The following is a 25,349-nucleotide window of genomic DNA, read 5'->3' as shown; positions in this document are numbered from 1 at the left end:
GCAGCAAGATTTGTTCTTTTTCCAAATTTTCTCCTTGTTATATTCTCCCGTTTCCTCTTTGTTGCGTAACTCTCTTATGTATGAGGGGATTAACTGAATACAACTCTGTCATATTGACCATTTGTATTACCTATATACTGTATGTGTTGGTTTTTAGAGTTAGTATTCATTTTATCTTACCTTTTTGATATTAAAGGGACACTGTACCCAAAAATTTTTTTTCATGATTCAGATTGAGCATGCAATTTTAAGCAACTTTATAATTGACTCCTATTATCAAATTTTCTTCATTCTCTTGGTATCTTTATTTGAAATGTAAGAATGTAAGTTTAGATGCCAGCCCATTTTTGGTGAACAACCTGGGTTGTCCTTGCTGATTGGTGGATAAATGCATCCACCAATAAAAAAGTGCTGTCTAGAGTACTGAAACAAAAAAAAGCTTAGATGCCTTCTTTTTCAAATAATGATAGCAAGAGAATGAAGAAAAATTGATAATAGGAGTAAATTAGAAAGTTGCTTAAAATTGCATGCTCTATCTGAATTACAAAAGAAAAAAATTGGGTTCAGTGCCCCTTTAATCAAGGTTATATGTATTTAAAATGCTGGTGCGTGGTGCATACTTAAATACACTTTTATTAGAAGCATGTTTGCTAATACAACTATACTACAAAAAATGCTTGTATTCAAAACTGAAATGCATCCTTGTGGATTCCAAGTTTGGCTAGAATGTGAAGGTGATCTATAAACAAGAAAAAAGACAGATGCGCCACATGGCCCAATATTGTTTGTTCCACACAATATATGCAATCTAATTGTGCCAATTCAAACTCACAATTTTGGAAGCACTCCAGTTAGTGCAGTGGAAGCAGTCTGGTCTCTATCACAGTCACCCAGCAGACCGACCTCTTGGATAGAGAAGGATATTCTGTGCTAAAGATACAAGGAGACACAGGGGTGCCTATATGGCCTAGTACAGTTTGGACCCAAAGGATAGTGATGTATATAGTAGGAAATATACTCACATTCGGTGGAGCATCTCCAATGATGCTAATCAGGCAGGAAGGGATCAATACAGTCACCCAACAGACTATGACAAGGCTTCCACAGGAGGCAATCAGCAAAAATCCATAGGACCAGGATAGATCCAAATAATACACAGTAACAAGTGTTTTGTATAAAAATGATAGACTTTACTTGTAAAAGATTAAAAACAAGCGACGCGTTTCTCAGCAACAAGCTGTTTTCATCAAGACTGCTTCCACTGCACTAACTGGAGTGCTTCCAAAATTGTGAGTTTGAATTGGCACAATTAGATTGCATATATTGTGTGGAACAAACAATATTGAGCCATGTGGCGCATCTGTCTTTTTTCTTGTTTATAGATCACCTTCATAGGATCCAGGCCGGGTCCTCTACAGATTGCTGCCTTGATTATCTTCAATCCACTTTACAGAGACTCTCGTTATATATATAAAAATCTTTTTAATCAATTCAATAATTTTGTACCTATTGAAACAACATTTTTTATGATATTTTATACTTTTTTCTGAACTAGCTGGTTTAGATTAGACATCCTATCAATCTCCAGATTTATTACATAGCTATATGATTAATTACACTTGTTAAATTGTATCCATAACATATATATATATATCAATCACTTACTTTAGGGCGCCCCCTATCCTATAGGTAGAATGTGAAGGTGCAGTTTAATTAATATATTCTAACGTGTTGCTCTAGCAATAAGCTTTGCATTTTATCAGACAGCTATACGGGTGAGTTATTAATGTTTTACTGGAATGGGGCCGGGGGTTACTTTTCAGTTCAGGTCAATGTAAATAATAAATGATTACTATTGAAATAAAGTCATGTCATGGTGAGACATCTTCTAAATTTACTGCACAATTATTTAAGCAAATTAGTGTTACTGGTATTTTTTCCAAAGAGAGGTGATACCCTTATTTAAATGTCTCACAAGCATCTTATGGTCATATCTGCAATGTCTTCCCCTACTCGAAAATAAAAAGAAAGAAATTTAAAAATATAAAAAGAATTTGAGGAAGGCTTCACCAATATTTGCTGATATATAAGTTACAGTTAAAAAAAAAGTATTTGCCTACTTCATGCAACTTGTAAATAATGTGCATGTCCAAATGCTAACTGCCCTAGAAAAAAGCCGCAGGAACTTTTTTGTTAAAGGGACAGTCAACACCAGAAATGTTGGTGTTTTAAAAGATAGATAATCCCTTTTTATTTCATGTAATTGGCAAGAGTCCATGAGCTAGTGACGTGTGGGATATACAATCTTACCAGGAGGGGCAAAGTTTCCCAAACCTCAAAATGCCTATAAATACACCCCCTCACCACACCCACAATTCAGTTTTACAAACTTTGCCTCCTATGGAGGTGGTGAAGTAAGTTTGTGCTTGATTTTTATTATTTCTTCTATGATAAGCGCTTCTAAGCATTCTGAAGCCCAATTCCTCTCAGTACCTGTGACAGTGCCTGTCAGAGGGATGTGAAGAGAGTATCGCCTACTGATTTTTTTTATAGCTTTTCTCACTGAAAATCTGTTCAAGGGTTCTCTGTTATCAGTCATAGCGATGCATCTCCTACCTCCCTTTTCAGATCGACGATATACTCTTATATACCATTACCTCTGCTGATAGCTTTCAATACTGGTTTGGCTATCTGCTATATGTGGACGGGTGTCTTTCGGTATGTATGTATCATTATTTAAGACACTCTAAGCTGGCAGCAAAAAAAATTAGTTTTATTTTACCTCACTTCCTATATGCTCCTTGCCTTCTTTATGCTCAGATGGCTATGCTATTTGCTTTTTTGCAAATTTTAGCATTTACATTTTTTCCCATTCCTGAAACTGCTATATGTGGAAATAAGATATTTTTGTTTAAATGCTATTTTGTCTTTTACATTTTACAAGATGTCTCAATCTGATCCTGTCTCAGAAGCTGCTGTAGGAACCATGCTGCTTGAACACAGTTCTACCAAAGCTAAGTGTATCTGTTGTAAGCTAGTGGATATTATATCTCCAGCTGTAGTATGTAACAGTTATGATAAGCTTTTGCATTCAAAAATGGTTTCTATTACTGCTAGTACACTATCTGTTGTTCTATCAACATCTAAAGTACATGATATTCCTGTTGATATGAAAAATTATATTGCTGATGCGATAGAGAAGGCTATGTCTGCTATTCCGTCTTCAAATAAACGTAAAAGGTCTTTTACAACTTCTCATACTACTGATGAAATTTGTATTGACTGACAACATACTGATGTATCCACTTCTGATGAGGATCTCTCTGACTCAGAAGATCCTACTTCAGACGTTGACACTGATAAATCATCTTATCTTTTTTAGATTGAGTATATTCATTCTTTGTTAAAAGAAGTGTTGATAACTTTGAATATTGAGGAGTCTGGTCCTCTTGATAATAAATCCAGTAAACGTTTAAATTCTGTCTATAAACCTCCTGTGTCTACTCCTGAGGTTTTCCCTGTTCCTGATGCTATTTCTGATTGTTCCTTCTTCAAGGTTTAAAAAGTTGTATCCTTTGCCAGTCGCTAAATTAGAGTTTTGGGAAAAAGTCACTAAGCTTGATGGGGCTATTTCTACTCTTGCCAAGCGTACTACTATTCCTATGGAAGATAGTTCTTCGTTTAAGGATCCTTTAGATAGGAAAATTGAATCTTATCTAAGGAAAGCTTATTTACATTCTTGCTATATTCTCAGATCTGCCATTTCTATGGCTAATGTTGCGGCTGCATCAACGTTTTGGTTGGATAACTTAGCACAATGGGAAAAAGATTCTGATTTGCATAGCATTGTTCATTTGCTTCAACATGCTAATCATTTTATCTGTGATGCTATTTTTGATATCATCAAGATTGATGTTAAATCTATGTCTTTGAATATTTTAGCTAGAAGAGCTTTATGTCTCAAATCATGGAATGTTGACATGGTATCTAAATCTAGGTTGTTATCTCTATCATTCCAGGGTAATAATTTATTTGGTTCCCAGTTGGGTTCTATTATTTCCACTATTACTGGGGGAAGGGTGTTTTTTGCCCCAAGATAAAAAGTCTAAGGGTAAATCTAAAGCTTTGAATCGGTTTCGTTCCTTTCGTCAGAATAGAGAACATAAAACCACTCCTTCCCCTAAGGACTCTGGCTCCAATTGGAAGCCATCTTTAAATTGGAATAAATCCAAACCTTTTAAGAAACCAAAGCCAGCCCCCAAGACTGCATGAAGATGCTGCCCTCAATCCAGTTCTACTGGTGGGGGCAGATTGAAATTATTTCAAGACGTTTGGGCAGGTTCCGTTCAGAATCATTGGATTCAGAATATTGTTTCTCAGGGGTATAGAATAGGTTTCAGAATAAGACCTCCTGTGAGAAGATTTTTTCTCTCTCACATTCCAACAAATCCTGTGAAAGCTCAGGCCTTTCTGAAATGTGTTTCTGGGGTAATTGTACCAGTTCCACTTCTGGAACAGGGTCTGGGTTTTTATTCAAATCTATTCCTTATCCCGAAGAAGGAAAATTCATTCAGACCAGTTATGGATCTGAAGTTTTTTAATCAATTTGTAAGGGTCCCAACTTTCAAGATGGTGACTATAAATGACTTTTCTGACTTTTGTTCAGCAAGGTCATTACATGTCCTCAACAGACTTACAGAATGCAAATCTTCACATTCTGATTCATCCAGACCACTATCGGTTTCTGAGATTCTCTTTTCTAGACAAGCATTACCAATTTGTTGCTCTTCCATTTGGCCTAGCAACAGCTCCAAGAATCTTTTTGAAGGTTCTCGGTGCCCTTCTATCTGTAATCAGAGAGCAGGTTATTGCGGAATTTCCTTATTGGACGATATCTTGGTACTGGTTCAATTTTTTCATTTAGCAGAATCTCACACAAATCAACTTGTTTCGTTTCTTCAAAAACATGGTTGGAGGATCAATTTACCAAAGAGTTTCTTGATTCCTCAGACAAGGGTCACCTTTTTAGGCTTCCAGATAGATTCAGTCTCCATGACTCTGTCTTTAACAGACAAGAGACATTTTAAGTTGGTTTCAACCTGTCTAAACCTTCAGTCTCGATCATTCCCTTCAGTGGCTATGTGCATGGAAGTTTTAGGTCTCATGACTGCAGCATCGGACGCGATCCCCTTTGCTCGTTTTCATATGAGACCTCTGCAGCTTTGCATGCTGAATCAATGGTGCAGGGATTATTCTCATATATCACAATTAATATTCTTAAATCCCAACACTCAACTCTCTCTGACTTGGTGGTTAGACCATCATTTGTTATTCAAGGGACCTCTTTTGTTTGTCCTTCCTGAACTGTGATTTCAACAGATGCAAGTCTCACAGGTTGGGGAACTGTTTGGGGGTCTCTGACAGCACAAGGAGTTTGGAATCCTCAAGAGGCAATGTGTACCAATTAATATTTTAGCAATCCATGCTATTTTCAGGGCTCTTCAGACTTGGCCTCTATTAAAGAGAGAATCATTCATTCGTTTTCAGACAGACAATGTCACAACTGTGGCATATATCAATCATCAGGGTGGAACTCACAGTCCTTTAGCGATGAAAGAAGTATCTCGGATACTTTCTTGGGCGGAATCCAACTCCTGTCTAATTTTTGCGATACATATCCCAGGTGTAGACAATTGGGAAGCAGATTATCTCAGCCGTCAGTCTTTACATCCAGGGGAGTGGTCTCTCCATCTTGATGTATTTTGTCAGATTGTACAGATGTGGGGTCTTCCTGAAATAGATCTGATGGCTTCCCATCTAAAAAAGAAGCTTCCCAGGTACCTTTCCAGGTCCAGGGATCCTCAGGCGGAGATGGTGGATGCGTTAGCAGTTCCTTGGTTTTACCAACCTGCTTACATTTTTCCGCCTCTAGTTCTTCTTCCAAGGGTGATCTCCAAGATCATAATGGAACAACTGCATGTGTTTCTGATAGCACCAGCATGGCCTCACAGGTTTTGGTATGCAGATCTTGTCCGAATGTCCAGTTGCCAACCTTGGCCCTCCCTTTTGGTTACTGCACACCACCCAGCCCAGGTGTGTTCCTGATAAATATACTCAATAAGCTAGAAAGCTTCACACTGTGTAGACATGACTTGCTGCAGTGTGGAAACTGGTTAGTATAGGACCAGTCTTTATGGGACACCTTGTAAGTGGTGACTGGCTTAGCAGAATATGATCATATTGTGTGACTAAGATCCCATTTCATTTAAAGGCATTTTTTTAAAGCAAAAAAAAAAAATAATAATAATTTTTGCAGCATAAATATAAGTCAATATTATTGTGAGATGTTAATCCCAATTTTATTTGAACTATGTAAGTATATTTAGCAGATAGAAGTATATTTGTTTTTGCAGCACAAATATAAGCTCATATTATTGCGAGATGTTTATCCCAATCTTATTTAGAAGCTATGTAAGTATATTTGGCAGACAGAAGCATATACAAATATGCCATGAAAGAGTGGACTTAAGTGGTTGGATGTGCACCAATATTTATTGTTGCTTTGCACTTCCTTTAAGGTCAGACCTTCTGTCTCAAGGTCCGTTTTTCCATCAGGATCTCAAATCCCTAAATTTGAAGGTATGGAAATTGAACGCTTAATGCTTAGTCATAGAGGTTCTCTGACTCAATGATTAATACTATGCTACAGGCTTGTAAGTCTGTTTCAAGGAAGATTAATTATCAGGTTTGGAAAGCCTATATTTTCATGGTGTTTTTCTAATAAATTCTCTTGGCATTCTTCAGGATGGTTTGGATAAAGGTTTGTCTGCAAGTACTTTGAAGGGACAAATCTCTGATCTTTCTGTTTTATTTCATAGAAAGATTGCGAAACTTCCTGATATTCACTGTTTTGTTCAGGCTTCATATCAAGCCTGTTATTAAATCAATCTCTCCTCCTTGAAATCTTAATTTGGTTTTGAAGGCGTTACAGGCTCCTCGTTTTGAGCCTATGCATTCTTTGGATATTAAACTACTTTCTTGGAAAGTGTTGTTCCTTTTGGCTATCTCTTCTGCTAGGAGAGTTTCTGAATTGTCTGCTCTCTCGTGCGAGTCTCCTTTTCTGATTTTTCATCAGGCTAAAGCTGCTTTGCAGACTTCGTTTAAATTTCTTCCTAAGGTTGTGAATTCTAACATTAGTAGGGAAATTGTTGTTCCTTCTTTGTGTCCTAATCCTAAGAATGTTCTTGAAAGATCTTGACATTCTTTAGATGTTCTAAGAGCTTTGAAATACTATATCAAAAGCTACTAAGGATTTCTGAAAGACTTCTAGTTATTTGTTTTTTTTTTCTGGTTCCCGGAAAGGTCAGAAAGCCTCTGCCATTTATTTGGCGTCTTGGTTAAAGCTTTTGATTCACAAGGCTTATTTGGAGGCGGGACAGTCTCCACCTCAGAGAATTACAGTTCATTCTACTAGATCAGTCGCCACTTCTTTTGCTTTTAAGAATGAAGCTTCAGTTGATCAGATTCGCAAAGCAGCAACTTGGTCTTCTTTGCATACATTTACTAAATTTGACCAATTTGATGTATTTGCTTCTTCAGAAGCAGTCTTTGGTAGGAAAGTTCTTCAGGCTGTCTCAGTTTGATTCTTCTGCTTATGATTTAAGTTTTTAAGAAAGACTTATATTTTTTGTCTGGATTTATTTTTCTCAGTGGAAATAGCTATTATTATTTTATCCCTCCCTCTCTAGTAACTCTTCTGTGGACTACCACATCTTGGGTATTTCTATCCCATACATCACTAGCTCATGGACTCTTGCCAATTACATGAAAGAAAACATAATTTATGTAAGAACTTACCTGATAAATTAATTTCTTTCATATTGGCAAGAGTCCATGAAGCCCACACTGTTTATGGTGGTTATGATTTTTTGTATAAAAGCACAATTATATTTATAGTTCCTCTTTTTGTATGCTTTTTTTACTCCTTATTTTTATCACCTCACTTCTTGGCTATTAATTAAACTGAATTGTGGGTGTGGTGAGGGGTGTATTTATAGGCATTTTGAGGTTTGGGAAACTTTGCTCCTCCTGGTAGGATTGTATATCCCATACGTCACAAGCTCATGGACTCTTGCCAATATGAAACACATGAATTTATCAGGTAAGTTCTTACATAGATTATGTTATTACCCATTCCCCAGTTTTTCATAACCAAAACAATTATATTAATATACTTTTTACCTCTGTGATTACCTTGTATCTCTAAGCATCTTCTGACAGTCCCCTGATAACATGACTTTTTATTTATTATCTATTGACTTTCATTTTAGCCAATTAGTGCAGTGTCTGCCACAAGCCATGGGCGTGATCACAATGTTATCTATATGGCTCACAAGAACTAGCTCTCCCCTGTTGTGAAAAGCAAATAAAAAAGCATGTGATAAGAGGCGGCCTTCAAGTGCTTAGAAATTATCATTTGAGCCTTCCTAGGTTTAGCATTCAACTAAGAATACCAAGAGAACAAAGCAAAATTGGTGATAAAAGTAAATTGGAAAGTTGTTAAAAATTACATGCCCTATTTGAATCATGAAAGTTTTTTTTGGACTTGACTGTCCCTTTAAGTTGGACCCATATCTTATGTACCTTCCAGAGTCTTTGCATACTCAGGTACTTTATCCCTTTCATAATAGTTAATTTATCTTTATTGAGAATCTATTTTGGAGACTGTGTATCCAGGACAAAGGACAGGCCACTTCATGTGCAAGCTTTGGCTGATCCCACAGAAATACAGTAAAATCAAAATTAAATGTTCATGATTCAGATAGAGCATGTGATTTTAAACGATTTTCAAATTTACTTATATTTTTAACTTTTCTTTGTTCTCTTTGGATCCTTTGTTGAAGAGTAAAGTTAGGTAGGATAGGAGCTCAGGAGCGTGCACGTGTCTTTAGCAGTCTATGGCAGCAGTGTTTGCTACTATATATTTCAATGCAACAGACAATGTTGCAACCACTGCTGCCATAAGGCTAAATACACGTGCATGCTCCTGAGCTCACCTAAGATTACTCTTTAACAAAAGATACCAAGAGCACAAAGCACATTTTATAAGAAAAGTACATTGGAAAATTGTTTAAAATGTCATATTCTATACAATTAATCTATGTTTAATTTTGACTTTACTATCCCAGCTTTATACAGTCATAGATTGGTTGTCTGCATGTGAGTAGCCCCACTCCCTTAATATGCAAAATCTATTATATTGTTATTGTTATTTTGTTTGTTTACTTTTTTTTTATCTTGTTTTTTTTTTCAAAACTAAAATGAGAATTACTGTATTAAGTGGAACTCAGAGACATCGCCTCTCATAAGTTGCTGAATAGTTTGTCAAGTTATGGGAATGTCAATATTATATGCATTTATCTGTCTTGGCTTTTGCTTCTTTGTGTATATTTATGTGTTTAATAAATAAGTAGTTTGTATACCACAAGGTGCCATTAGAATATAATTAGTATATCCTTCTAGTATATGCTGTTTGGGTGTATTTTGTTTAGTGGTGCCTGCCTGTGCTCTCTCTGTGGTGACTCATTAGTTAATGTTAAACCTGACTGCTGTGTTCAGTTGTAGTAAGGTGTCCAAGTATAGAATGATTTGTCTTTTTTGTGCCCTCCCTTCTCATGTTGCCTTTCTCTGTACTTTTGCCTCTTCTCTGTGACAGTTTTCTCAGAGTTCTCCCTTCTCTGCCCTCTTTCTGTAATATTTATCTTAATCTGGTCTCAAATTTCCTGTACCCCTATCTAAGATCTCTCTCTTACCTCTGTGTATGACCTGTCCCCCTCTTGATTTTGCCTCTCTCTAATTATACATTTTATAAATCAGACAGAATAAATCAACAGCTGCTGAATAGGTACCTGATTTAATTTACCTTTTACGCTACCCATCAGGTTCTGTACTTAAAGGGACATTATGCACTAGATTTTTCTTTGCATAAATGTTTTGTAGATGATCCATTTATAAAGCCCATCTGGGTGTGTTTTTGTAACTATGTATAATTTTGCTTATTTTTAAATAACATTGTGCTGATTTTCAGAATCCTAACCAAGCCCTAAAGGTTTAGTAGACTGCTGTATACAGATTTCAGACTGCTTCTGTTTGTTTTCATATGCAGGGGAGAGGGGAGGTTCTGCTATCAACCCCTTTCAGTGGGTGTCCCAGGCTAATCTCATCAACAGAGCTAAACTAGAAATTTCTAATTACGTTTTTAAAAGGTTTTACACTGGATTTTTATATCAGTATCTGTGCATATTATTCTTTATTGTAGTGTCTATTACATACAGTTAAATGAGAATTGGTGTATTATGCCCCTTTAAGGTTCCCTGTTGCTTGACTTTAATTTCACTTTTTGTATTACCTGGTTATATGTTCTTTCTCATTTTACCAATATTATTTCTCCCATATTTGTCAGGTTTTTCACACAAGTATCCTGTATATCCAGTACGCAAATTATCTTCACTTTATGACATTTAAGGCTTTTTTTTTCTTTCACCTTTGCTTCTCTGTTGCCTTTTTCCTAAGCACATAATAGAAATCTTCTAATACTCTGCTAATTAGGTGCCTGATTTTCTGCACTTTCAAGATTCTCTCCGCCTCTCTCTGGGTGTAGTCTGATATGTCTAACTGGATTAACAAGTTCTTTCCAACAATCAGCCTCTCTATGACTTATCTTTTAAAGTGAATAAAGAGCCTGCGACTTCACAGACTAGCACCCTTGCAGCCGGCACAAATTCTACATGCACAATGGGCATCAAGAACATTTCAAGCCTGAAAACATAAATTATGTTATAGGGTGAAACACTGTCTAAAACCACTGGATCTAACACAGAGGTGACCAAGTTTTGTGCCTCATCTTTAAAAAAAAAATGGTTCTACACTATAAAGACCAACATTACAAAAGCATAAAAGCAAGATGCCAACGGGATGGACGTCTTTTTGAAGACTCAGCTTTTCCAGCAAGTGATCAATCTCTTTTTTACAGTAGAAATCCTCCCCCAGGGGTGGTCTGGAAACGCCCACAGGTAACAACCGTACCCACATCAAGCTGACACCCCTCCCTCTAACTTTGCTACTGAGTTTTTCCTAATTTGTCCTCACAGGAGCTGGTCCAATCGCCTCATCTGTTTGCGGAAGGGGGTATAAGCCCCCGGGACCTCCAGCAGGGCAGTCTTGGTAACTGCTGGTTTGTGGCAGCTGCTTCATGTCTGGCTGGAGATGAATCTGTTTGGAAAAAAGTATGTAACTTCTCATAAATAAAAAACAAACATGTAGCTTATTCAGCTTCAATATGTATAGATGAAGGCCATTCTTAAAGGGACAGTAAAATCAAAATTAAACATTCATTATTTAAATAGACCATTACATTTTGAACAATTTCCCAATATATTTCGATTATCAAATTTGATTTGTTCTCTTTGTATCTTTTGTTGAAGAGCAACCCTAGGTAGGCTGATAGGAGTTCAGGAGTGTACACATGTATGTGGCAGCAGTATTTTAAGCAATGTATAAACATTTTTGCAAACACTTCTGCCAGACGTGCCCTCTCTTGAGCTCACCTAGGATTACTCTTTAGCAACGGATACCAAGAGAACTAAGCAAAATTGATAATAGAAGTAAAGTGGAAAGTTGTTCAATCCCTTAAAGGGATACTGAACCCAATTTTATTCTTTTGCGATTCAGATAGAGCATGCAATTTTAAGCAACTTTCTAATTTATTCTTATTATCAAATTTTCTTCATTCTCTTGGTATCTTTATTTGAAAAGCAAGAATGTAAGTTTAGATGCCGGCCCATTTTTGGTAAACAACCTGGGTTGTTCTTGCTGATTAGTGGATAAATTCACCCACCAATAAACAAGTGCTGTCCAGGGTACTAAACCAAAAATAGCTTAAATGCCTTCCTTTTCAAATAAAGATAGCAAGAGCATGAAGAAAAAAAATGATAATAGGAGTAAATTAGAAAGTTGCTTTAAATTGCATGCTCTCTCTGAATCACAAAAGAAAAAAATTGGGTTCAGTGTCCCTTTAATGAACACAACATACCCTGTACGTTGCTCGTCATTAAGAGTTTTTTTCCGGCCTATAATAGTGCAGATCTCTTTGCCAGCATCAAGACCGTGCTATTACAACCCCCCCTCCAGCAAGCCTACTAGAATAGCGCGGTCTCGCTCCTGGTGCAGAGACACGCTATTAAAAAAGCAAGCCCTATTGAAAGACCAGTGACGTACACTGTATGTCAAGAGATTAAATTTCACACAACCATTTGCGTTTATTTTCTACTTTACTGTGCAAAAAAAAAAAAATGGTGCCGATACTCATTGATTATTGATTGATATATTGTGCAAACTAAGGGAAAAGTTATTTACAATGCTTGATATATTTTAAAAGTACCCTCTTGTGAAAAAGACAATTACAAACCCCCTGTTATTAGATGACAGAGGTAGTGGTACTCAGTCCCCCACAAAAAAAGCCCTGAATATCCTATATTACATCACTGTTACTTAAAGGGACAGTCTAGGCCAAAATAAACTTTCATGATTCAGATGTAAAACTACTTTCCAGTTTACTTTTATCACAAATTTTGCTTTGTTCTCTTGGTATTCTTAGTTGAAAGCTTAGTTGAAAGGATTATCTATCTTTTAGAAACAATAACAATTCTGGTGTAGACTGTCCCTTTTAAGGTGTTTTCTCTCTTCCCGCTTAGGTTATTCCTTCTCCACATGAGCAGGACTGGCCTACATCTGCATCTCACACACATGCAGGTGTTTTCAGGTTCCGGTTATGGAGATTTGGCCAATGGGTTGAACTTGTGATTGATGACCGTTTGCCCACAGTAGGAGGTGAACTGCTCTTCTGTCGACCAGAAAGAAAAGGTGGTGCATTTTGGTGTGCACTGCTCGAGAAAGCATATGCCAAGTAAGATTCTCATCATGGCCTCCCTCCCTTGTTTTTTGCTCTTTTCCAAACTACTCTGTTTTAAATCAATGTGTCCCTTAAAACATTTTGGTAATTCTCATAATTGATCTCTCTAAATAATCTTCCTTAACTACACATTCCCATGATCTCTTCCTGCCTTACCATCTATTTTTACCTCTCCCTTTCTGTCTTTCTTTTACCAACCAGACTCAATGGTAGTTATGAAGCTCTGGATGGAGGTAGCACAGCAGAGGCGCTTATCGATTTCACAGGCGGTATCTCAGAACCAATCAAGCTTCTGGAGGAGAACCTTGGAAGTGATGTTGAGAAGAAGAAGAAGCTTTTCAAGGCTCTCATTAAGGCTTATTCCCGGTCATCGCTTATCAGTGCTTCAATTAGGGTAACCACAAAACTCTTCTCATACTCAGCTTCTTTTATCCCTTACCCTTACACTGTAATGGCTGAAACATCACTGCCATTTACCTTATATGGTTTCCAAATGTATTTGCATTTCTCTATACCCATCCTACCTTTCTACACTTTTCCTTTATTGACCCTCCTTCTTGCCCATATTTTTTTTATTTTTCTTCATTTTATTTTCTAAACCTTTCCTTTCTGTTTCATCCACTTGCCCTTGTTCCTTTTCACCCTCCATTTTTTAAAATTAATTTGAAATATTGAGCATATTTTTTCATATATTTTTTTCTGGTTGTATTTATCTAGCCCTATCCTGGTCAGTCTGAGGAGGAGGTCCTCTCTAGTGGCCTAGTGACAGGTCATGCATACAGTGTCACCTCTGTACGTAGCATCACTCTGAGGTCTGGACTTTTGTCACTTTTCCAAACGCACAAACTGCGCCTTATTCGTCTTCGCAATCCCTGGGGCAGTGGAGAATGGACCGGAGCCTGGAGTGATGGGTGAGAATTACATACATAGTCTTTTCTGTTCATTAATTTTGTAGTGTGAAATAAGACAGGGAAGTATTTTAGCCAACTAGATATTTGCCTAGGGCAGCAGGCATAAGGGGGCAATCAAATTTTGAGGTATGATGCCCTTCCACTCTTATACTTGCCAAATGTTTTTTTGGAAAGTGTGCACACAGTCTTAAAGGGACATTAAACTGCTGAGTATAACTACAGTAGCATTGTTACTACTAACCATGCCTTTCTTTTCTTCTGCATCTCTCTTCAAAGCGGTTTTCTTATTTTAACTCATTATTGAATCCCATTAGTAAAGCTCTGCATCTTTATACTGGATGCCGCCATCTTGGGATGATTGTATTGTTCAATCTTGTTACAAAAGTAGAGCACTTTCACAGATCAGTAATGCTACCAGCTTTGACGGATATACCTTGTACTTTGAATGAGTTCACCCGATAGATACCTTGTACTTTGAATGAGTTCACCCGATAGAAAGCATAAACTGTACATATTTGCATTTTTTTACACAGTTTAAAACTTACACAACAAATGTAAAAAAAGTCCTCTGGAATAAATAGGGGAATTCAACCACTGCAAAAAAATGTACAGCTTCCAATATGTACTGAGCACTGAAACTGAAGTACACAATATTGCTTGTCAAAAAGACATCAATGGCACTGATCTTTGAATGTGCACTTCAACTGTCACAGGGTGAGAGAATGCTTAAACCCCCAGATGGCAGCGCCCAGTGCGAAGATGAAGAGCAACCAGCTCTTGTGAAAATTAAAGAGCTTTGAAGAGAGCTGAAGCCACAGGAAAAACAAAAGCATGGTTAATAGTAACCAGGCTACTGTAGTTGTACCCAGCAGTTTAACATCCAATTAATGAATAGGGAACCACTGATTGGTCCGTATGTTTGATGCACATGCTTCCATTACACACCAATCAGAGGTTGTTGAATGTGGAACGGGTGGCATCTCAGAGGTTAAAAAGGCTAATACTAAGAGGTGCATTAAAGGGATATTAAACCCCAACGTTTTCTTCCATGAGTCAGAGCGTGCAATGTTAATCAACTTTCTAATTTACTCCTATTATCAATTTTCTTCATTCTCTTGGTACCTTTATTGGAAAAGCAGGAATTTAAAGTGACACTGAACACACATTTTTTCTTTCGTGATTCAGATAGAGCATGCAATTTTAAGTAACTTTCTAATTTACTCCTATTATCAAATTTTCTTCGTTCTATTGCTATCTTTATTTGAAAAAGAAGGTATCTAAGCCTTTTTATTGGTTCAGGCCTCTGGACAGCACTTTTTTATTGGTGGGTGAATTTATCCACCAATCAGCAAGAACAACCCAGGTTGTTCACCAAAAATGGGCCGGCATCTAAACTTACATTCTTGCATTTCAAATAAAGATACCAAGAGAATTAAGAAAATGTGTTAATAGGAGTAAATTAGGATCGCGTAAGAAATTTTTTGGGTTCAGTGACCTTTTAAGCTTTGGAGCTGGCCCATTTTTGGTTAAGCAACTGGGTAGTGCTTGCTGATTGGTGTCTACATTTAGTGAACGAAGAAAAATGATAATAGGAGTAAATTAGAAAGTTGCTTAAAATTGCATGCTTTATCTGAATCATGAAAGAAAATATTTGGGTTTCAATCCATTTAAACTGTAAACAAAATATATCATGCAAATGAAAGTTAACTATTTTAACATGTTAAATATTTATGCATGTTAGTAAATAGCATACATCACAAACATAAAGACAACAGCAAAATAAAATATATTCGGCTAGATTACAAGATGGGCATTAAGGTAAAAAAGCAGCGTTAAGAGGTCCTAACGCTGCTTTTTTACACCCGCTGCTATTACGAGTCTTGAAGGTTTAGGGTGACCGCACACTTCTTTGGCCTTACCGCAAAATGACTTACGTAAACTTTGTAAAGTCTTTTTTCTATGGGACTTCCATAGCGCCGGTATTACGAGTCTGTCCTGGGAGGCCAAAAAGCGAGCGGTACACCCTCTACCTCAAAGATCCCTAACGCATTTAAAAGTCAGTAGTTAAGAGTTTTATGGTAGAACGCCGTAACATAAAACTCATAACTAAAGTGCTAAAAAGTACACTAACACCCATAAACTACCTATTAACCCCTAAACTGAGGCCCTCCCGCATCGCAAACACTAAAATAAAATTTTTAACCCTTAATCTGCCGCTCCGGACACCGCCGCCACCTACATTATATTTATGAACCCCTAATCTGCTGCCCCCAACATCGCCGACACCTATACTATCTAAAAAAACCTAAGCTCCCCATTGCCCTTAAAAGGGCCCTTTGGATGGGCATTGCCCTTAAAAGGGCAGTTAGCTCTTTTGCAGGCCCAAACCCTAACCTAAAACTAAAACCCACCCAATACACCCTTAAAAAAACCTAACACTAACCCCCTGAAGATCGACTTACAGTTCTGAAGACCGGACATCCATTCTCAAGGAAGCAGCAGAAGTCTTCATCCAACCAGGCCGAATTTGTCAACGAAGCTGGGAGAAGTCTCCATCCAAGCCTGGCGAAGTGGTCCCCCAGACGGGCAGAAGTCTTCATCCAGACGGCGTCTTCTTTCTTCATCCATCCGACGCAAAGCGGGTCCATCTTCAAGACATCCGACGTGGAGCATCCTCTTCATCCGACGACTACCCGACGAATGAAAGCTTCGTTGAGGACTTCGGCCTGGTTGGATGAAGACTTCTGCCGTTTCCTTGAGGATGGATGTCCAGTCTTCAGAACTGTAAGTCGATCTTCAGGGGGTTAGTGTTAGGTTTTTTTAAGGGTGTATTGGGTGGGTTTTATTTTTAGGTTAGGGTTTGGGCCTGCAAAAGAGCTAACTGCCCTTTTAAGGGCTATTGATAGTTTAGTTTAGGCTAGGGTTTTTTTTATTTTGGGGGGGCTTTTTTATTTTGATAGGGCTATTAGATTAGGTGTAATTAGTTTAAATATCTGATAATTTATTTTTGTATTTTGTGTAATTTAGTGTTGTTTTTTGTAATTTAGGTAATTGTATTTAATTTACGTAATTTATTTAATTGTAGTGTAAGGTTAGGTGTTAGTGTAACTCAGGTTAGGTTTTATTTTACAGGTAAATTTGTATTTATTTTAGCTAGGTAGTTATTAAATAGTTAATAACTATTTAGTAACTATTCTACCTAGTTAAAATAAATACAAACTTGACTGTAAAATAAAAATAAACCCTAAGCTAGCTACAATGTAACTATTAGTTATATTGTAGCTAGCTTAGGGTTTATTTTATAGGTAAGTATTTAGTTTTAAATAGGAATTATTTAGTTATTTAGTTTGTACTTTAGCTAATTTAATTTAATTTATTTAATTGTTAATTTAGCTAATTTATTTAATTATAGTGTAGTGTTAGGTGTTATTGTAACTTAGGTTAGGTTTTATTTTACAGGTGCTTTTGTATTTATTTTAGCTAGGTAGTATTTAGTTTTAAATAGGAATTATTTAGATAATGATAGGATTTTTTTTAATTATATTTGTTAGGGGGTGTTAGGGTTAGACTTAGGTTTAGGGGTTACTAAATTTAGTATAGTGGCAGCAACGTTGGGGGGCGGCAGATTAGGGGTTAATAAATGTAGGTAGGTGGCGGCGATGTTAGGGACAGCAGATTAGGGGTTAATAATATTTAACTCATCCTAAGAGTACAGTTAGGTCATTACCTAGAAGCCAGTTCCTGAGGGTACAACGTATTGTATCAGAAAAGGATAGACTACATGATAGATTACAGAATATGGCAAAAAATTTGAGGATAGAGGCTACCCTGCAGCGCTGGTTCAGAATGAATTAACCAAGGTTCAATCTAGAAAAGATCCAACTCCAAAAAAGGAGGATAAACGAATGGTAGTAGTTATGGATCATAATAACCATGGCAGTGAGATTATAAGTGTACTAAAAAAACACTGGCGTATTTTACAGGGTTGCCATCTAGGTGTTGCTGAATTTTCATTACCCCCTATGCCTGCCTATAGAAGGAGGAGAAATCTCAGAGATGAGCTTATACATACAGATATTGGCAGTGCTAATAATAAAAAACATCAAAGTTATATATCTGATAAAAATCATGGTTGCTATCCCTGTTTGGGATGTGGTAACTGCAACTCAATGATTGTACATCCTCTCACTGGTAAAAAAATTTCAATAAAAGGTTTTTACACATGTGATACTGCTTTTGCTATCTATCTTATAAAATGCCCATGTGGGAAAATCTACATTGGCGAGACGACTCGTCGTGTCCGTGATAGGATAGTACAACATAAAAGCAATATCAGATGTGGAAATTTAGAGGCACCAGTGTCAGGGCATTTTATCCAAAGTGGTCATAACATTAGTCAGGTTCGTTTTCAAATCATTGATGCAGTACCACGTCCTAGGCAGGGGGGTAATAGAGAGTTAATGCTCAAAAAGAAAGAGGCATTTTGGATATATAAACTCAATGCAATGCAACCCTTGGGTTTAAACAAAGAATTAGACTATACCTTATTTTTGTAGTCATTTGAAGAAAAATGTTAGATTTGCTGCAATTTTTCAATAATTTCTCTTTAACAATTTGTTCTTTAACAATTATTATGATGAAGCCGTAACAATATCAATATCTGTTGAAGCCATTGCTATGTATATATATAGTTGTGTATTGATTTTAATTCTATCTTGCACCAAGGTGAAATAAGGATGTAAAGTTCTAATATTGATGTAATTACATAAGTAACCACTAGGTGGAGCTGTTAAGAAGTGTTAATTAAACACCTGTGCACAGGTAGGCCTTTATAAGGTTTGAATTGTGTGTTTTAGCTTTGTATGATTAAGGGTTCCATACCCGAAACGTCACTGTTTTGTTCCAGTATGTGGAAATAAAGATACTTTTATACTACAAGGTGTTGCCTCCTTCTGTGGATTTGTTGTAACTAATGTTTGCAGGCGGGAGTGCGGCGGTTTAGGGGTTAATATGTTTATTATAGTGACGGCGATGTTTGGGGCGACATGTTAGGGGTTAATAAATATAATGTAGGCGTCGGCGATGTTGGGGGCAGCAGATTAGGGGTTCATAACTATAATGTAGGTGGCGGCGGTGTCCGGAGCGGCAGATTATGGGTTAATAAATATAATGCAGGGGGCGGGGATGTCGGGGGCGGCAGATTAGGGGTTAATAAGTGTAAGATTAGGGGTGTTTAGACTCTGGGTTCATGTTAGGGTGTTAGGTGTAAACATAAATTTGTTTCCCCATAGGAATCAATGGGGCTGCGTTAGGGAGCTTTACGCTGCTTTTTTGCAGGTGTTAGACTTTTTCTCAGCTGGCTCTCCCCGTTGATTCCTATGGGGAAATCGTGCACGAGCACGTACGACCAGCTCACCGCTGACTTAAGCAGCGTTGGTATTGGAGTGCGGTAATGAGCAAAATTTTGCTCAACGCTCACTTCTTGTCTTTTAACGCCGGGTTTATGAAAACCTGTAATACCAGCGCTGTAGGTAAGTGAGCGGTGACAATAACGTGCAAGTTAGTACCGCATCCCTCATAACGCAAAACTCGTAATCTAGCCGTATTATATTTTCATGTGTACATTGTGTGTGTGTTTATTTTTTTAAACTTTTATTTATAACCAATACAAGGTACAATGGTATAGTATCAGTGATACACCACGCAGGGTGTGATAAAGAAATTACAGAATTGATAGAGCAAGAAAATAGAATGTAACAGCATACAATATCAAATACTCTAAAGTTCGATATTCATAGTTATAGTGAAAGCTGCAAGACTCCTCTACGGATCAGAGAACAGTCTGGCATAAATGTAAATGTACCTCTATGTTGGGGTTTTATTATTTAACGGCTAGATTTAGAGTTCTGCGGCCAAAGGGGTGCGTTAGCTACGCGTGCTTTTTTCCCCCCGCACCTTTTAAATACCGCTGGTATTTAGAGTTCTCAGAAGGGCTGCGTTAAGCTCCAAAAAAGGAGCGTATAGCATATTTACCGCAACTGCAACTCTCAATACCAGCGTTGCTTACGGACGCGGCCAACTTCAAAAATGTGCTCGTGCACGATTAACCAATAGGAAACAATGGGACAGTTTGAGCTGAAAAAAAAACCTAACACCTGCAAAAAAGCAGCATTCAGCTCCTAACGCAGCCCCATTGTTTCCTATGGGGAAACAGTTTCTAAGTCTGCACCTAACACCCTAACATGTACCCCGAGTCTAAACAGCCCTAACCTTACACTTATTAACCCCTATTCCGCCGCCGCCGCTATCACTGACCCCTGCATTACACAATTAACCCCTAATCTGCCGCTACGTACACCGCCACAACCTACGTTATCCCTATGTACCCCTAATCTGCTGCCCCTAACACCGCTGACCCCTATATTATATTTATTAACCCCTAATCTGCCCCCCACAACGTCGCCGCCAGCTACCTACAATAATTAACCCCTAATCTGCTGACCGGATCTCGCCGCTACTCTAATAAATGGATTAACCCCTAAAGCTAAGTCTAACCCTAACACTAACACCCCCCTAAGTTAAATATAATTTAAATCTAACGAAATAAATTAACTCTTATTAAATAAATTATTCCTATTTAAAGCTAAATACTTACCTGTAAAATAAATCCTAATATAGCTACAATATAAATTATAATTATATTGTAGCTATTTTAGGATTAATATTTATTTTACAGGCAACTTTGTATTTATTTTAACCAGGTACAATAGCTATTAAATAGTTATTAACTATTTAATAGTTAAAATAATTACAAAATTACCTGTAAAATAAATCCTAATCTAAGTTACAATTAAACCTAACACTACACTATCAATAAATTAATTAAATACAATACCTACAAATAACTACAATTAAATAAACTAACTAAAGTACAAAAAATAAAAAAGAACTAAGTTACAAAAAATAAAAAAATATTTACAAACATTAGAAAAATATTACAACAATTTTAAACTAATTACACCTACTCTAAGCCCCCTAATAAAATAACAAAGACCCCCAAAATAAAAAAATGCCCTACCCTATTCTAAATTAAAAAAGTTCAAAGCTCTTTTACCTTACCAGCTCTGAAAAGGGCCATTTGCGGGGCATGCCCCAAATAATTCAGCTCTTTTGCCTGTAAAAAAAAACCATACAATACCCCCCCCAACATTACAACCCACCACCCACATACCCCTAATCTAACCCAAACCCCCTTAAATAAACCTAAAACTATGCCCCTGAAGATCTTCCTACCTTATCTTCACCATGCCAGGTTCACCGATCCGTCCACCGAAGTCTTGATCCAAGCCTCCGAAGTCTTAATCCAAGCCCAAGCGGGGGCTGAAGAGTGACGTCCATCCTCCGGCTGAAGTCTTGATCTAAGCGGGGCAGAAGAGGACATCCGGACCGGCAAACATCTTCATCCAAGCCGCATCTTCTATGTTCGCCGGGTTTGTAAAAACTCGTAATACCAGCGCTGCAGGTAAGTGAGCGGTGAGACAAAACTGCTCGTTAGCACCGCACAGCTCAAAACTAAAAACTCGTAATCTGGCCGATTGCACATTCCTTTACAAAAAATAAAAACTATAATATATTTTAAAATACCCATTTTTATCTCTTACCTGCATTTAGTGTATAAACTAACATAACTAGGCTTTAAAACATGAAATTCAGCTTCCGGTTAAAACCCCCCCCCCCCAAAAAATGCATTAAAGGGACATAAAACCCTTTTTCTTCCAGGATTCAGACAGAACATGTGATTTTCAATAACTTTTAAATTTGCTTTTATTATCTAAATTGCTTCATTCTCTTGGTATCCTTAGTTGCAATGCATATCTAGATAGGCTCAAGAGCAGCAATGCATTACTGGGAGGAAGCTGCTGATGGTGGCTGCACAAAAATGCCTAATTTCATTGCTTTACCAGATGTCTTTAGATAGCTCCCAGTAGTGTATAACAGCCTCTTCAAAAAAGAATACCAAGAGAATGAAGCAAATTGGATAAAATAAGTCAATTGGAAAGTTGTTTAAAATCAGACACTCTATTTGAATCATGAAAAATAAGAAACACAAAAATGTTGTGTATCATATACCTTTAAACTCTTTGTTGCTTTTGTAAAAAAAAAAAAAAAATGTACTTGTGCCAGGCTCTAGAGAGGCTAAAAGGAACATTTGTTAATCTTCAGAATGCAGCAAATTGTGTAAACCAGCTATGTGATTGCATATAACAGCAGACACACTCATTTACAGCCAGATAACCCTAATTGGTCTCAATTAAGTGAGGTAAGATAAAGATTCTCGCAATGGTTTTAAAATAGTTTGCAAATCACTAACGGCTAGATTACGAGTTTTGCGTTAGAGGCTATGTGGTGCTAATGAGCAGTTTTCCCTCACCGATCACTTCCCTACAGCACTGGTATTACGAGTTTTTACAAACCCGTCGTTAAAAGACAAGAAGTGAGCGTTGAGCAAAATTTTGCTCATTTCCGCACTCCAATACCAGCGCTGCTTAAGTCAGCGGTGAGCTGGTCGTACGTGCTTGTGCACGATTTCCCCATAGGAATCAACGGGGAGAGCCAGCTGAGAAAAAGTCTAACACCTGCAAAAAAGCAGCGTAAAACTCAGTAATGCAGCCCCATTGATTCCTATGGGGAAATAAAAGTTATGTTTACACCTAACACTCTAACATGAACCCCGAGGTAGAAAAAATCCTATTGGCTGATCCAATTAGCCAATAGGATTGAGCTCGCATTCTATTGGCTGTTCCAATCATTTTCTGTAATTTAGTGGGGGTTTTTTTGTACTTTAGCTAATTTAATTTAATTGATTTAATTGTTGTTAATTTAGTTAATTTATTTAATTATAGTGCAGTGTTAGGTGTTAGTGTAACTTAGGTTAGGTTTTATTTTATAGGTAAGTTTTGTATTTATTTTTGCTAGGTAGTTATTAAATAGTTAATAACTATTTAGTAACTATTCTACCTAGTTAAAATAAATACAATCTTGCCTGTAAAATAAAAATAAATCCTAAGATAGATACAATGTAACTATTCGTTATATTGTAGCTAGCTTAGGGTTTATTTTATAGGTAAGTATTTAGTTTTAAATTGGAATAATTTAGTTAATGATAGGAATTTTCTTTAGATTTATTTAAATTATATTTAAGTTAGGGGGTGTTAGGGTTAGACTTAGATTTAGGGGTTAATAACTTTAATATAGTGGCGGTGACGTTGGGGGCGGCAGATTAGGGGTTAATAAGTGTAGGTAGGTTGCGGCGACATTGGGGGCGGCATATTAGGGGTTAATAAATATAATGTAGGTGTCGGCGATGTTGGGGGCAGCAGATTAGGGGTTCATAAATATAATGTAGGTGGCGGAGGTGTCCGGAGAGGCACAATAGGGGTTAAAAAATTTTATTATAGTGTTTGCGATGCGGGAGGGCCTCGGTTTAGGGGTTAATAGGTAGTTTATGGGTGTTAGTGTACTTTTTAGCACTTTAGTTATGAGTTTTATGTTACAACGTTGTACCATAAAACTCTTAACTACTGACTTTTGAATGCGTTACGGATCTTGATAGGGTAGGGTGTACCGCTCACTTTTCGGCCTCCCAGGACAGACTCGTAATACCGGCGCTATGGAAGTCCCATAGAAAAAAGACTTTGCAAAGTTTACATAAGTCGTTTTGCGGTAAGGCCAAAGAAGTGTGCGGTGACCCTAAACCTTCAAGACTCGTAATAGCAGCGGGCGTAAAAAAGCAGCGTTAGGACCTCTTATTGCTGCTTTTTTACCCTAACGCACAACTCCTAATCTAGCCGTAATAACGCTACAGTTTAAATAATTTTAAAACCATTTACTTTGGATGTTTTTTTAAGCAGTATTTCATTGCCAGAATATACTAAGCATATATTTGAAAGAAAAAAAGATATAATGTTACTTAAAGTGAAGGTAAAGTTTGAACTACTTAGTCTATATTTCAATAAGCTGATCGCTATATTTTTATCTCCAATTTTTGTGAGATTTCCAAATAGAAACATATTTTATTGCCTACCAATCTTGACTCACCCAACAGCTATTTCCTTATTTTCAAGGCATTGACATATAGAGCTTTACAGAGCTTCACTTTACAGCGATTTGCTAATACAGCGCTCTGTGGAGCTGAAGTTCAGCCTCCAAGGATTTTGAAACAGTGCTATAATCATTGTGAGATTGCGAGAAAAGTGACTGGCACCATTTTGTTATGCGCAGTTCACTCTGTTTATAGCATTACAGTGCAATCTGTGTCTCAGTGCTATAGTCTGGCAAATTTTACTACAGTAATTGTTAATATTTTACAGGTACAGTATTTATTGAATACTGTGCTGTGCTAGTGTTAAACTAAATTTAGCACTACTGCACCCCAATATATGTTAGTTCAAACATTTTTTAAAGTCTTTAAACACACTGGCAAGTGAATAAAAAGCTAAAACTGCCTTGTTTCACTTTAAGGCGGTTTTCACTTTACAGCGGGGCTCCGGTCCCTAACCCGCTGTATGAGCGGGGTATACCTGTACTCTTTTACCCAAAGTGCATGTGTTATTCTTTCTGTCAACTTAGTATTGAATTAATTACAATTTTCATTCATTACTATGTTAGAAAGGAGCTGCATTCTGGATATTTCTCTATCTAACATATACCTCTAATCCTCTCCCACTCTTCATGTCTTCCACCTGCCCGTTTCTCTGCCCCATACTCTCACTCTCATCTTTACCAGACTCTCTCTTCCTTGTGTAGATGTCTCTCTCCTCACGCTCACTGCTTCTCAGACTCCCCTGGTTCTCCCTTGGTTACACCCTCCTTTCCATTTTAAGCCGTCAGGATTTGTAGCCATCTTTAGCAAGCCTATGACGTACTATAGGAATTCCATAATCAAACAAATAGGCATGCGCGAAACGGGAGCGTGCGTGGATTCAGAGTAGTAGAAAAAAATATTTGCGCATGTGCACATCATCATGGAGGCGAGTAACGTAGATTGACGGCCTCCTAAAGGCCAGATTTTTTAATAGGCTCTGAAAAAAACCTGACCAAACCAGGAGGAAAAAACAAACAAAAAAAAACGGGTTGATTTAGCGAACCAAGAAAAAGTAAGTAAAAACGGAGAGTAATTATTTAATAATAATTGACTAGATTACAAGTTTTGCGGTAAGAGGGTTGCGGTGTTAACTTGCACGTTATTGTCACCGCTCCCTTCCCTACAGCGCTGTTATTACAGGTTTTCATAAACCCGGCTTTATTAGGCAAGAAGTGAGTGTACAGCAAAATTGTGCTCCATACCGCACTCCAATACCAGTGCTGCTGAAAGCCGCGGTGAGCTGGTTTTACGCGCTCTTGCACGATTTCCCCATAGACATCAATGGGGAGAGCCGGCTGAAAAAAAGCCTAACACCTGCAAAAAA

At 37.3% G+C, this 25,349-nt stretch overlaps 1 protein-coding gene across 2 annotated transcripts in view; it reads left to right on the top strand.

Moving 5' to 3' along the window:
- The first annotated feature begins 9,720 nt into the window (after positions 1-9,720).
- LOC128663767 (calpain-5-like) overlaps positions 9,721-25,349 on the top strand; it is a 74,862-nt gene continuing 59,233 nt past the window's right edge. Inside the window, exons 1-6 of one of the 2 annotated variants that reach the window (XM_053718260.1) lie at positions 9,721-9,904; positions 10,730-11,072; positions 11,151-11,285; positions 12,753-12,964; positions 13,172-13,364; positions 13,688-13,881. In XM_053718260.1, the coding sequence (XP_053574235.1) occupies positions 10,917-11,072; positions 11,151-11,285; positions 12,753-12,964; positions 13,172-13,364; positions 13,688-13,881 (890 nt within the window). In that variant the 5' untranslated portion in view covers positions 9,721-9,904; positions 10,730-10,916. Of the gene's footprint in view, positions 9,905-10,506; positions 11,073-11,150; positions 11,286-12,752; positions 12,965-13,171; positions 13,365-13,687; positions 13,882-25,349 lie in introns of those variants that run through there. The other variant, XM_053718259.1, reaches the window with a different exon arrangement.

This window comes from Bombina bombina, chromosome 6 (assembly GCF_027579735.1).
Source record: "Bombina bombina isolate aBomBom1 chromosome 6, aBomBom1.pri, whole genome shotgun sequence".
Classification (NCBI taxonomy): domain Eukaryota; kingdom Metazoa; phylum Chordata; class Amphibia; order Anura; family Bombinatoridae; genus Bombina; species Bombina bombina.
Note: the sequence above shows the minus strand (reverse complement) of the source record. Positions and strands in the feature narration are given on the sequence as shown.